Raw genomic sequence first — 13,845 nt, forward strand, 5'->3', positions numbered from 1 at the left:
CACGGTTTTCCTTTGGGTGTAGGACCCACACCAATGGAGCAAGGAATCCTTCAGAGCCATGTTTCCATCAATCCCTGGCAGCCTTGAATGTGTGGCTGATGGCGTCCCCACCCAGGATGGAGGAAATTGGAGCTCAGGGAGAGGAAGACCCTGCACCAGATGGCGTTTCTGTGCCTTTCGAGCTTGGAGGCTCCCGCCTGAGTGCTTGGCCCCATGCCCTTCCAGCCATTTGCCAGGGCCACCCAGAAAACCCTGTCCCAGCAGGATGGATCCACCCAGGGTCCAGCTATGTCAGTCAGACTCTCTGACAAGTGGCAGGAAGCTAGCCTTCAGTGGTTCAGCCAGAGGGGAATCCGTATCACGCGTTGTATCAATCACCTACTGCCACAATAATGCTGCCTAACAAACTATCCCCAAGGTCAGTGGTTTTTCACAACTGTCATTTATTGAGTCATGGGTCTGCAGGTCAGTGGATCCAGGATGGGCAGATTCATTTCAGGTCCCTTTTAGGTGTCTTTCCCCCTCCCTGGACCAGCAGTTACCTGAACTTCCTTATTATTATGTCAAAGGCAGAAGCACAAGAAGGGTGGGTGGGGGCGCCTGGGTGGCTCAGTTGGTTAAGCGACTGCCTTCGGCTCAGGTCATGATCCTGGAGTCCCTGGATCAAGTCCCGCATCGGGGTCCCTGCTCGGCAGGGAGTCTGCTTCTCCTTCTGACCCTCTTCCCTCTCATGCTCTCTGTCTCTCATTCTCTCTCTCTCAAATAAATAAATAAAATCTTAAAAAAAAAAAAAAAAGAGGGGTGAGTGGACACTCGAGGCCTCTTTAAGCCCAGGCTCTGAACTGACATGCTGTCACTTCCACCACATTCTACCATGTCAAGTCACAGGACCATGGCCAACTTCCATGGGGAGGGAATATACTCAGCCTCTAAGGGGTGTGTTTGCAAAGAGGGAGAAGCCTGGGATGATAATGCACCTGCTTCCCGCTGGTAGCCACTCAGGCTGCTGGGCAGGCAAATGTTAGGATGGCCACTTTATACAATAGGGAACTGCTGTGGTCCAGAAAGGTAAAATGATTGCTCTCTAGCCCCAGCAGGCAGGCCTATGCTCCTGGCCACCTGATCTCTAAGCTTCACACACTCCCCCCTAGCCTAGACTTAGACCTTTGCCATTCATCCTGGATGCCCCAGGTCCTGGGCTTTCTCCTAGCCAGTCCATCAGACCTTGAGATGTAACATTTCCAGAGCACCCAAGATACACACACACACACACACACACACACGGAGAAGCAGATACAGAGAGTTAATTTTTGTCCAAACTTAGGAATTCTGGAGGAAAAAAAAATCTATATGCAATACTGTATTTTTAGCGCTAAATGGTGCTAAAAGCATTTTTTGGCACCCTTTAGAGAGTGAAAGTTGCATGGTTTGGGAGCAGAAAGCTGAGCGGGCTGGGTGTCCTCTGGTTTTGTCAATGCACTCACTTCTGGCAAGGTCGGCCTGCTTCTGGCAGCACGTGTTTGCTGTCTTTGTGTGGTCACCTCTGAGCGTAAGAAGGCCCAGGCCTCCCACCTGCATGTCTGGCCGTCTCTCTAGAGTATCAAAGATGGGTAAAGGGAAGAAAATACCATCATCCGAGAGGAAACCAACTGAGCAGATGCAGAGACCTTTCTATTTTGATCTGAAAGAAGTTGAGGGGGTTGACATGCTGACATCCAGTCAACCCTGCAGGATCACCATACATGGATGTGATCATCCCATTGTCCTCACTAGCCATGAAAGCCAACCCCAGCTACAGATAGGGAGGGAGCTGTCTGCCAAGGAGCCTTCCAGGGAAGATGCCTTTGGTCCTTAGAAGGAGACAGGGAGAGATTGTCTCTGCTTCTCCTCTTCTTGTGGATGCTGTCATGTCTGGTTGTGATGTGACGCCTGGATCTTGGCAGCCATCTTGTGTTGGTCAGGGGGCTTCCCTGAAAGCAATACTGACGCTTAAATTGAGTGCTGCATGCCAGGCAGGCCCTGTGCTGAACATAGAGGACACTGGTTGAATGCTTTCTAGGTTTTCCTGTGTGGCAGGTCCCGGGACCATGGTAGACCCAGCCTCAAGGGGGTCCCAGCTGGGAAGGGATAGTGGGGTCAGACAATGGCAACACAGGATAGGGAATGACAGCAGAGGTCCAGGGGACGGGGAAGAGCACCCTCTCTCCTGCTCACCTGCTGTCTATCTCACCGTTCTGCAAACGAACGCTCTGTCTCCATCTGGACTCCTTATGGGCCCCGTTCCAGCTTTCCCCAACAACAGTGACAGGAGCACATGTGAACACTGCACCTCCCGTCTATCAGCTCATCTTGTCCTTGTAGGAGCCTCGCGAGGACAGTGTCCTCCTCATTTCCCAATCAGGGAAACCAGGCCCAGGGCACCGATGGTGCTTTTAGCTTTTTAGCTTCTGCACTTAGCTTCTCAATGTGGGCAGGCCATGACATGGGCTTACACATCCTAAAGTCGGCCCTTGTCCTCCAGGCACTTCTGTGCCCAGTCACCCCCATTGCCTGGGGCCCTCAGTGCCAGATCTGCCCCACAGAGCCGTCCACAAGGAGCTGGGGCCTCCCCCCACCCCCGCCACCCCTTCTGAGAGTCAGATCAGCCATTTCCTCCGGGAGAGAGGGCATCCCTCTTCACCAACCTACTGCCCAAGAAGAAAGCCTCACACAGGGCATCTTGCTGATTTTTTACAGTAACTCTGAAGGCACTACTGTGCCCACTTCGCAGAGGAGAAAACTGAAGCCCAGAGTGGGGAAGACCGGAGCAAGAACACACAGGCAGGAGAAGGTGGGTGTAGGACCCACCTCAGCCCCCCAGGCCCTGGGGGGCAGCTTCTACCTGAGGAGAAAGAGCAGAGGTGAAGGGGCAGAGCCTGTCTGGGAAACTGCAGTTTGCTGGGTGTATACCACGGGGTGGCAGCCACTCCAGGGGCAGGCCGGGCTGTCGCAGCGTGTAAGCACGAGGGGGTGACGGTCAGATCTGTGAGCAGCCGGGGGGGGGGGATGGGGCAACTGAGATGAGGAGATGCTGGGGCGGGGAGGCTGGTGGGGAGACTGGGACCTCATGCTGGGGCTGGGGGGGCCCTGGGCCGAGAAAAGGGCAGGTTCATGGGAACTTAGAGACTGGCCAGATGTAGGGTATGGGCGAGGAGGGCCCGAGGAGGGGACCTCAGTCGTGCAGGCACAAGTGCGTCCATGGTGGCGGGGGCAGAGCTCTGGCCAGGCGGTGGCTAGATGTGGGGTATGGCTTGCAGGAGGGGGCACAGAGCTTGGCCGCCAGGCTTGCTTTCGGGCGCTGCCATTGAATCCATCGGGATGAGGTTTGGCCGTCGCAGAAGACCCACTTGACCTTGAAGCTCCTGGGAGTGTCGTTCTCTCCTGTCAAGGGAGGCTGTCCTGGGTCCGTGCAGACTCCACAGACAACGGCCTAGCCATTCTGGTGGCCCCTCCCCGGCCTGCCGAGCCAGGGGAGGGACAACGTGGTGTGGGGGGCACCACCTCCCGTTGGTCCGTTTCACGAGCTGCACGGGACACCGTTGCTCACGTTCTGTCCCCACAATGTAGTTGCATTATTGGCTTCCAGCCGCCAAAAGGGCTGGGAGACCTAGAGTGTATTGTGGCCACTCTCCACCCTGCTCTGAGTCAGTGGTCTGGGTCCTAAGGAAGAAGGCGGGTGATGTGGGGAACAGGTGGCCTCGACCAGAGGCACCTCCGGGCAGCCTGCCACCTCGGGCGGCCAACTGGCCTCTCTAGGCATCTGCTCCACTCCTGCACCCATGACACAGGACAGCAGTACCTACCTCGGGCCCTCGGGGTGAGCCCCTGAGTACTCTGTGAAAGCAGGCTAGGCCCTAGGGGGTCATGGAGGGCCAGCAGGCGACCACCCCTGAGGGGAGCAAGCACCGGGACAGAGGGGGAGGGGCTGGGGACCAGTAAGCAGGGGGATGGTGATCCCAGGGAGGTCAGCTTCTGAGGAGAGTGGGGGTGGAAGCCAGTGGGGCAGGAGGGCAGGAAGGGCAGGAGGAAGGAACAGCTCCCAAGGGAGGGGGGGGGGGGGAGAGAGAGAGAGAGAAAGGGGGCCGTGGTGATACCCGGTGACATGTGGGCGGGGCTGCCATGTCCTCAGGGCTGGCAGCCATGGGAAGACAGCACCGGAGGGAGGCCTTGGTGGCCAGTCAGAGAAGGGGAGTGTGGCACAGAGGGGCAGCAGAACAGACTTGCTCCCCAGGCAGGACGCCTGCAATTCTGGCAATGAGCACGCCCCTCTTACGAAATTAGAGCTTTATTAAATAAACCAAGTAGAAACGCGCCTATTTACATCCAAGTTGTCAGTTTGAGCTCAAGTAATATGCAAGGCACAATTCTTCCGGTCTCCAGCTTTACAAAAAATAAATCACATGGTCCAGCCCTAGAGGCCTGAAGTGGATTCACACTTGTGGCTCAGAGTCAAGCGGACGACTCCCCACACACAGTGGCCACGCATACCTGGCCCTGCGGGGCGTCCCAGTTCATCCTGAGAGTGGCACGGCTCTCGGCCTAGGGCAGAGGGGCCGCGTTCTGGGGGCCTCCGATGCTGAATGAACAAGGGTCTGGGAAGGAGGAGGGCCTTTTCCTCATTGTCTTCTCCTTCCCAGCCCCTTCCTGGAGGGCAGGCCCACCCCCCTCACTGGCCAGGTCGGGCTCCGTGGCCTGCTGGGGAGCGATGCCAATGGGGAGACTGGTGCCCGCACCGGGCGGGCCAGAGGCTCAGGTCTGCTGAGATGCAAAAGGAGGAACAGATTAACACTGGGTCTTTGCGCTTGGGCGGAACATAGTGGCTTCTCCAGGAGAACACACAGAAGAACAGATCCCGGTCTCCGGCTCAAGGACATTTTCCTAACTACAATTCCATAGAGAGGCCAGGAGAGGGAGAAGGAACCAGACCCCACAGGACATCCCAATGGTGCTGTGGCCACGTCCAGGAGACGTTCCCACGCTTAGTCACAGTGGCCCACAGAGGGGCAGAAGGCGGCCCGGCTCCCGGCTCCCGTGGTGAGTGAGCGTTCCCCCCGGGGAGGCTGAGCCAGCACGGGGTCCCCACCGCTGCGTTCCTGAGGCTTCTGTGCAGTCACGAGGCCCGCACCTGACACTCATGTCTGTTCCCTCCCCTCATCTCCTAGCAGGAGCCAGACTAGGGGTAAAGTTTTCACGTGAGGGGAACACCCCACAAAAATGAAGTGATTAAAAAGTCCTTTCCCTGAGGCCACCGCAGTCACATCCCCTCCTAGGAAATGGAGCTTCTGCCTGCTCAAAGTCTTGAGAAGAGAGTGGTTCTAGAGACTGGAGGGAAAGAAAAGCATGACTACATGTTGTCCAGAAACCCCAGACAACCAGGCACGAAGGAATGAGCCAGCATCTTCGCAAAGGCTAAGAACGAAACCAAACCAAAGCCAACTGGAACTCCTGCGTGTAAGCAGCAGCTAGAGGGCACAGCCTGAGCTCCAGAACGGAGCAGGCAGCGAGGGGGGCCTGGCGCAGTCCCCACCGCGGGGGCGCAGGGCTGGCCCACTGGCTAGTGGGAGGTGTATGCGGGGCTCCAGAGCCCCGAGTGCGGGCTAGCTCTACGGCTGGGAGGCAGTGCGGTGAAAGGCGTCGGCGACGAGGCAGCGAAATCTGGAGCGGAGAGAGAAGAAGTGAGTGACAGAGTAGATGGGAGACCTCGGCCTTCCTCAGGGATTCCTCAGTGCCCACGTCAGAACAGCCCCTGATAGAAGAAGTGTCAGCCACCACCCCCCTGACCACGCCCCCAGGCAGCCCTGGGCCGGCGGTGTGATGTCACCCAAGGAACAGGTGACGGCCGGACATGCAGAGAGGCCTGGAGCGTAAGCCCTGACCCCCCACAGCAGACCTGTGGGAGAGAGCAAGGAGTGGGTCTCAGGACCACACGGAAGCGGCCATGAGTCCACAGGGCATGCAGGGAGGAGAGCCTGTCCATCTGGGCAGGAGCAGCTCCTTGGGCAGGGAAAGCTGCATGAACAAAGACTCCAGTGTGAGCGGAAGAGTCTGGAGTGTTCAAGAGCTAATGCCAAAACTCCGCAGTGGCTCCGACACACAGAGGGAGGGGTGTATTGGGAGACGGGGTTAGAAAAGGTGAATGCCCACTGCCAGGGTGGCTGGGGAACGTTTGTGGAAGGCTATGGTTCTAGGGGTCCAGGATGCATGCGGGATCTTGTCACCCAGGAAAATGCATCTATACACAAAACCATTCTCTTCCAAAAAATTCAGATCCTTTGAAGCCTGGCCATGCCCCCTTAGGCTCAGTAGACACCTGTTCAGGGGAGAGAACCCTCCAATGGAACACAGAAGACATAAGGGTTGCCATGCGCCCTCATGGTCAGGCACTGCACTTCTCACAGGGAGAAGTGTCCCCTGGAGCCGTACAGGGTCACCAGGACCTCAGGGTCACCAGAGACAACCGGACTATGAAGAGGAATGGCCCTCGTGATTTCTCTCCCTCTGGGAGATCCGTCATCAGGCCTGTCCGGAACCCTCACCTCTGAGTCAGCCAGCCCAACCCAGCTTAGAGCCCTCGGTGGCAGCCCCGGTGGGGGGAGCCAGTCCCAGAGAGCACACCGTCAGAGACAACTCCCCGCCGCCAGCCCGCCGCCCTGCACCGACCTGCCTGGGAAAGCTCTCCTCGCCCAGGACTGGCATACCGTTTTCCCTCACCAGCTCCCCAGTCTGCCTTCTGGGCCTCACACCTCAGCTGCCACTCTTGCCCAGGGCCAGAGCTTCTGAGACTTGGGGTTCAGGGCCCACTTCCTCCCTCAGGACCCCTCCCTCTTAGCCCCAGCCCTGCCTGGCTGCATCCGCCAGGGGGCTACTCACAGTGGGGGCTGTGGCGAGGGCTGGCTCGTGGGGAGAGGGCCGGAGGTGCGGTGAGCTCCCGGGGCGCGCAGACTGTGTGGTAGGCTGCAAGACCACATGGCTGGTTAGAGCTGGGGTGGGGGGCAACCCAGGGCACACAATGCGGCCCACCTCACCTATGATCATGACAGCGGTCCCAGCCAGCAGGGCAAAAAGTGTGAAGAACATGACTTGGTAGGAGTCCAGGAAGTGCTGGAAGAGGGTGGCTCCGTCTGCGATCGATGGAAAGACAAGTCACCAAAGCAACGCACGGAGTTGCCTTATGTCTGTGTGGGTGGCCAGAGGGTGAGGTGGCCTGCCCGAGGCCTGGGGCGGCGTCTGGTCCTGTGGGGCGGCCACCCCAGTGCTCCGTCCTATTCCATCCTGGGCCACTTGAACCGACCCAGTTCCACCCGAGGCCCCTGAGGCCCCGCTTCCTTGGAAGTGGGCTCAGTTTCGGTACCCATTCCAAGGAAGAGCAGACCTGTCCGGGGGAGTCGGAGGGTGGGGGCTGCCCAGGAGGCAGCCAAGTTGCCCGGAAAGGCAAGGCAGTGTTGAAAACGTCAAGCCGTGAGCAGCGTTGCTCATGACAGTGGAAGTCAGGGTTGGGCAAAGGCACTGGACAGGGATACTGCCGCCCTCCGAACTGAGGCCCAAGCACCAAGGGAGCCCAGTATCAGCTGCTCCAAAGCCACCCCTCCTCTGGGGCCCCGCCTCGGGGTGGCCCAGACTGTGGCTTCCTCTTCCCTCTCCCTCCACCTCATCCTGCACCCCTCCCTCCCCGCCACTGGGCTGTCCTGTGTCAGAACACATCCCTGCTTGGCAGGAAGGAGGTGGTGGCCTCTTCAAGTGCCCTTAACATTGGTCCCACCCCTTCAGTGGGCTCTCAGCCAGACCTGACCAGACCACTTCCCTGCTCTCAAGAAAAAGCCTGAGTCCTCGGCCTGCCATTCAAGGCTCCTCATGGCCCAGCCCTTCATCCTGCAGGGTCCTTCTGACCGCCTCGCCCTCCCCCTGGCCACTCCTCCTTCCAGACCTGGTGTAAGCAGCCCCTTTGAACTGCACCCTCAAGCTGGCAGAGGTAAAATTACCCCCTCCGTGTGCCTCCCACTTCTTAAGGCCCATCTTTACAACCATTCCTTTCTTACTGTGTTTATAACCCACGCCCTATCTGAGGTGGCGGGCTTCTCAGGCCTCTGTCCAGCACAGGGGCTGGTACACAGCAGGTGCTAATAATGACTTCAGAATCAGTGAATCATCTATTACTGAGCACCTACTGTATGTTAGGTAGGCCCTGTTCTAAGCACTGTCCCCACATACAGCACTTTAGCTTCCAGCTGGGGAAGACCAGTGGCAATCATAGTTAATTGTATTAATTATTCTATAGGCTGACAGTTGAGAATAGTGCTATGGAAGAAGGAAACGGGTTTGAGTGGAAGTAAGGTTCAAAGTTTCCTACTATATGAGCAGAGAATGTTTGAGGGAAGGTTGGTTTGATGGAGGTGGGGGTGGGGGCCAAGGGGCTATCTGGGGGACAGGCATCCCAGGCAGAGGGAACAGTGAATGCCAAGGACTTAGCTGGGGGCTGCATATGTCCCCAAAACAGGAAGGAGGCCAGCGTGGCTGGAGCAAGGTGCTCAAGGGGGAGACAAGCATAAATGGGTCGGGAAGGCAGATTATGCTGGGCCTTTCAAGACATTGGAGAGACTTGGGCTTTATCTCCCTCGGGAGGTGGGAGCTATAGCACAGTGTTGGAGCAGAGGAGGGGCATGATCTAGTCACATTTCAACAGGATCCCTCTGGCTGCCATGCTGAGAACAGACGGAGAAGCAAAGCACGTGTGGCTGCTCGAATGAGTGATATTCGCTTTGCAGGATGTTCTGCGTTTCTGAGTCGTCCAGTTCTCGACGCCCCCAGGTTCCCACAAACAGCCAAGACCACCCAGTCCAGCCCTCCTCACCCAGGCCCATCCCAGCTGTGCCCCATCCCGTGACTCACGAGGACCAGGCCCTCGGCGATCCATCACAAAGGCCACGGTGACCGGAATGGTGATGGCTTGGTTAGTCATGGGGCTGGAGAAGGTCAGGGCGGTGGACAGAGGCCCCTGGCTGCCGGCCGCAGGATCCGAGACGCCAACTGTGTAGGTGATGAAGCTGGGGAGCCCCAAAGACTTCTCCTTCTCAAAGGCCAGCACAGCTGGGGACCCTGATTTCACCTGGGAGAGACATTAGGGCTGGAGAGGAGCACCCCCCCACTTCTGCCTGACATGCTGGGCTTCCCTCCTGGGCCCGAAGGCCAGGGGTGGAGACCCCTCCCCAAGCCCTCTTCCTAGGCAGGTGATGATGCCTGGGTACTTGTGACAACGTGAAATCTGCAAAGTCAGGGAAGGAGCACAGTGTCTATACTTGGAGTGTTTTTAAGAAAGGACAGATCAATATCATTGAATTCTAATCAAGTGCTCTTTAAAAAAATGCTAAACTAACATGAACTATCATCAAACGCCAACTTTCCAAGGGAACAGCCTGGAGCTCTGTTTATGGCCGATCGCCAGCAGCTCAACCCCAGGGCCTGGCAGACCCTCTGTCACCAGCAATGAATTCATCCCTGTCTCACTCCAAGAATGTTCAGTCATATTCACTGCAGCAAGACAAGAGATGATGAAGCAAACAGTGGAGCCAAAAACCCCTTCACCACATCACCCCAGATCTTCTCCCAGCTTGCTGGGCAGCAGGACCCAGGACACCATTCACCCAGCATTCAGCAGATGGGGAAACTGAGGCCCAGAGCCAGGGACTTGTCCCCAGTTGTGCAGGCGTCAGTGATAGGTCAGGGATTAGGGCTTTTTCCTCCTGCCCCATGTCAGTGTGCATTCCTGCACTGACTTCCTTCATTGAACATATGAAATGTTCACTGAGCACATACTACGTGCTAGGGAAGCCCTATGCTAAGTACTGGCCTCGCATACTTAACTCCTGGTTGGGGAAGACTTGCAGAAGTCACAGTAATTAATACAATTACACAGGCTCATAGATAATGGTAATGCTGGGGGAAGGAAGAAGAAGATAAGGCCTATTTACATTTTTTAAAAAAATTTTTCACTTTAAAGAGAGGTGGTCCAGGCCTCCACGTTCCACCTGGGCCTCCCTGCCTCCTGGTCCTCTCCAAGGCCCCCGGCTCGTGCATGGACGCCACTCACCTCCAGGTTTTCGAGAATCTCCATGGCACCAAAGACCTTGACCTCCGAGCTGGTGTAGTGGTTGCTCAAAAGGATTTCAGCCTGGTCAGTGTACAGCCCTGGGCTGAAGGGCACCTCGGCGCCCACGTGCTCTCCTGGGATGTGGATGCCCGGGATGGAGGCGGTGACCAGCAGCACCGTCTTCTTCATGCTGAGATGCTTCAGCTGTTTGTCTGTCAGCCTGTGCATTGTGACGGAGCAGAGGTACCGGCCTGTGGAGACGAGGATGTTCCACACGGTCCCCTCTCCCGCCCGTGCCCTGATGCTCCACTTTCTCCTGGCAACTCCTTCTCATCCTTCAGAGCCCAACTGAGGCATCACCTCCTCTGGGACCCTCCAGGGACATCCCTCTTTGGTACCCCTGGTCCAGCCTGGACATGCTTTCTGTGACCAGCACTCTTGCTCGCTCCTTTCTCAGAATGCTCTGGTTCACCAGATCCGCATCGCCCTGACATTCCTGGGGTGGGAAGGCGTGGGCCAGCTCCACATCTCAGGGCCCAGCCGTCCTGGCTCAGAGGGACGGTGAGTAAACGATCAACAGATACCTTGACCCAATGCTGGGCTACAGGCCAGTTGGGGCTGACTCCCAGTACGGCCTATGGCCCCAGATACAGCAGAAAGTTCTGGAAAGGCATGGATTGGGACGATTTTGATACCTGTTGGATCCTCCATGCCTGCCCTGGGTAGACAAATGAGTTAAATGGACACTGTCAAGCGGGGCCCTGGAGAGCCCCCCAGTCCGGAACCAGGGTGCTTGTGCTGGAGTCCCTTCCACGCCCAAGCCAGCCAAGCATCCCTCGGTGAGTCGGCTAGTTTCCCTCAATAAAGTGGGAATAACGTCGCACCCCTCATGGGGCCACATTCGCGAATAAATAGGGCACGGGACCCCCAGGTGCCTGCTCCGTGCCCAACTGTGCGCTTGGGCCCCACACACGACGTGTCCTGAGGACACACCTCCTGCGTCTTAGGCGGCGGCCCGGGTGCTGACCCGAGCCATGGGGCGTGGCAGGCTGGGCTTACGGCCAGGCATCATGCTGATGCTAACTCCTCCTAATTAAGAGTGGGCAGCATGTTCTTGGAAGGAACTGAAAAGTGGGCCAAACGCTCATCAACAGTCGTTACCATAATGACATTGGCATCTACCATCGAGGACTCGGTAACAGGAGTGTGTGCCGGGCACTATGCTAAGCAGGTCGCAGGAACTATCCTACCGAACCCTTGAAGTGCCCCAGGAGGGCACTCCTCTCCTCAGGTTGTGTTGGTGACACTCCGCGTCACCTGGCCCACATGCCGGGGGCCCAGGCAGTCGCTCCAACCCCAGGGCACCAGCCTTCGGCTCCACGGGCCATGGAATGGTGATGCTCGGACACACCATGCGGGCCCAGGACCCTTCCAGCCCCGGCTTGTTTGCACCACTCGGCCCTGACATGCGGGCAGGCAAGGCACCATCCTGCCCAGGTCACAGAGCCTCAACACCCGCTGGCTCTGGACCTCAAACCCAGCTTTTCCAACTCAGAAGTGTCCTTCCTGCTGCATGGAGTGGGGGCTGCGGGGAACGGCCACCACCCAGCACAGGCCTGCCAACCCCTCCTGGTGGCCGGAAGGGGCCAGTGGCCAGAGGGGTGGCATCAGTCCCCGGAGCTCCCGACAGACAACGTCCCTCTATGCAGAGGGACAGTGAGCCGAACACACCCAAAGGAGCCAGTCTTCCCACTGAGACCCTTGCAAACTCACCCAGAGTTGCGTCAAATCCTGGCTCTGCCGTGAAAACGTCGCGTGCTGGGAAATCGAAGACGTCCTGCTTGAATTGGACCTGGCAGCTAATGAGGGATTCTGGATGCAGAGTCTCCATGATTTCCCTCTGAGCAGGGGAGCACTCACCTGGAGATGGGAAGGGGGTGAGAAGGGCATGGGCCAGGCCCACCTGGGCCTCTGTACCTGCCCGCGGAGCCCCAAAATGAGGAAGCGAGAGCAGGCCGCACACAGGCCAGCGGGGCTGCAAAATGTCGCACACGGGGGGCCCCAAGCTTCACGATGCTGCCACAGTTTACAAAAGCTGAGGACAATTCTAGGGAGGAGGAGGGTCATTCTAAATCATGGGCAGATCCGAATCTGAGCATTTGGGCTAGAGCCTGCATCCAGCGGCCCGGCAGATGGGTTGGCCCACTAATGCACGTCATCTGTTCCTGTCAGCAGGGGAAAATGGGCAATTTATTTCTGGACATCAGGAGGGCAACAGCTCCCCACTAATACACTGAGTATCATTTCTGCAACTGCACGGTGCTGTCCCCGTGCACTGAGGTAGGAAAACAGAGGTTACTGGATGCAGTAAAGCTGCCTCATCAATCAGAACGAGAACAGCCGTATTTAATTCTACCAGTTAAGTGGTTAAAAAAAAAAAGAAAACCAACCCCCAAACAGCCCGTATTGATGTATTTATTTCTGACAGCTGGTGTCCAGGGCTGTCATAGGCAGGGGACAGGGTCGAATGTTCTATGCATGACTTGGAAGAGGTAATTACAGAAATCAAAATCAGCAGTGAGGCCTGCTAAGTCATTACTTTCTGGGATTAGTGGGGGTGACGTGTGGCTTTCTTTACTCGGTGCCCTAGGGCTGAAGTGGCATTTCCAGCTCAGACACAGGCCGTGTCTGGGTGCCGGGCTCTTTTAGGAAGATCTCTTTTTATGGTCTCCGCTTGTGGAGGACTCGGATTTCTAAAAAGCTGGAGGGAATGGGCCAGCAGGGGTTTAAATGCTCTCTCTGGCTTTGGCGTGAGTTTGAGTGGGAAAAGCAGACAAAACCGCAGCAGAGTCCCTGAGCCCAGTTCCCCCCCTCCCCCAGACCAAGCAAGCCCCTCACTCTCTACCTCTCAGGTTAGAGCTTCTGTCTCCCACGGTGACAGTCACCTTGGAGGCCTCCGGGAAGCTGGTCTGGCCTGGGCGGACGGAACGGGCTACGATCCTTTGAGGGACACCAATCACTATCTGGGGAGGGAGCCGAGGCAGCTACACTGAGCACCGATCACGTGTGGGCTCCATGCCGGCCATTTTCCTGACCTCACCCTGCTGCCTGTTTATGGGCATGGCCCATTGCACAGGGGATAAAACTGAGGCTCAACATCTGGAAGACCTGTCCAGAGGTGGTAGAGCTGGGGTTAGACCCCGGACCAGTCAGACTCTGCAGCCTTGCCCTCTCCCGCTGAACAGGCTGCTTTTCCTGAACAGCGGAGCATGAGCTGAACGGCAGGCCTGAATTCATTCAATGGTTTGGGGTGAGGCGCAGAGCTTGGCTCCCGTGGAGGTTGCCATCACTTCTCTGTTCATCAGTTTGGTTAATTAGTCTTTCGGCAAAGAGCGAAGGCGCTGTTTTACTTTACTGTCATTTATTCAAAATAAATCACCCTAAAATGCAACTCACACAGCCTGAGTAGGGAAGGCTCCCCCAGACTCAAGTCTTCCCAGGTTTTTCCCTGCCCATCCCCTTTGCTCATCCTGCACTGGCCACACCCAAACCCCTCCAGTTGTGTGCCTTCCTTAAGCTTCCACCCTCCCCTGCAGAGCCTAACCCCATCAGAGCCGGACCCCTTGCAGGCCCAGCTTGTGTCACCCCCTCTACCTGGAAGTCTGTCTACCCACCTCTGGGCAGGCACTCAGCACTTCCTGCCTCCCAGGAACGTGATCTCC

At 57.1% G+C, this 13,845-nt stretch overlaps 1 protein-coding gene across 3 annotated transcripts in view; it reads right to left on the reverse strand.

The window, feature by feature from the left end:
- Positions 1 to 4,308: 4,308 nt before the first annotated feature.
- Positions 4,309 to 13,845, reverse strand: part of NUP210 (nucleoporin 210) — a 103,308-nt gene continuing 93,771 nt past the window's right edge. Inside the window, exons 34-40 of one of the 3 annotated variants that reach the window (XM_064591500.1) lie at positions 13,029 to 13,146; positions 11,897 to 12,043; positions 10,124 to 10,374; positions 8,926 to 9,142; positions 7,065 to 7,160; positions 6,910 to 6,993; positions 4,309 to 5,694 (exon numbers count right to left, since the gene is read on the reverse strand). In XM_064591500.1, coding sequence (XP_064447570.1) covers positions 5,594 to 5,694; positions 6,910 to 6,993; positions 7,065 to 7,160; positions 8,926 to 9,142; positions 10,124 to 10,374; positions 11,897 to 12,043; positions 13,029 to 13,146 — 1,014 coding nt within the window. In that variant the 3' untranslated portion in view covers positions 4,309 to 5,593. The other 2 variants (XM_054504556.2, XM_064591502.1) reach the window with 2 other exon arrangements.

Source organism: Mirounga angustirostris, unplaced genomic scaffold (genome assembly GCF_029215605.1).
Source record: "Mirounga angustirostris isolate CCGP_5_RB_7025 unplaced genomic scaffold, mMirAng1.0.hap1 SCAF_1, whole genome shotgun sequence".
Classification (NCBI taxonomy): domain Eukaryota; kingdom Metazoa; phylum Chordata; class Mammalia; order Carnivora; family Phocidae; genus Mirounga; species Mirounga angustirostris.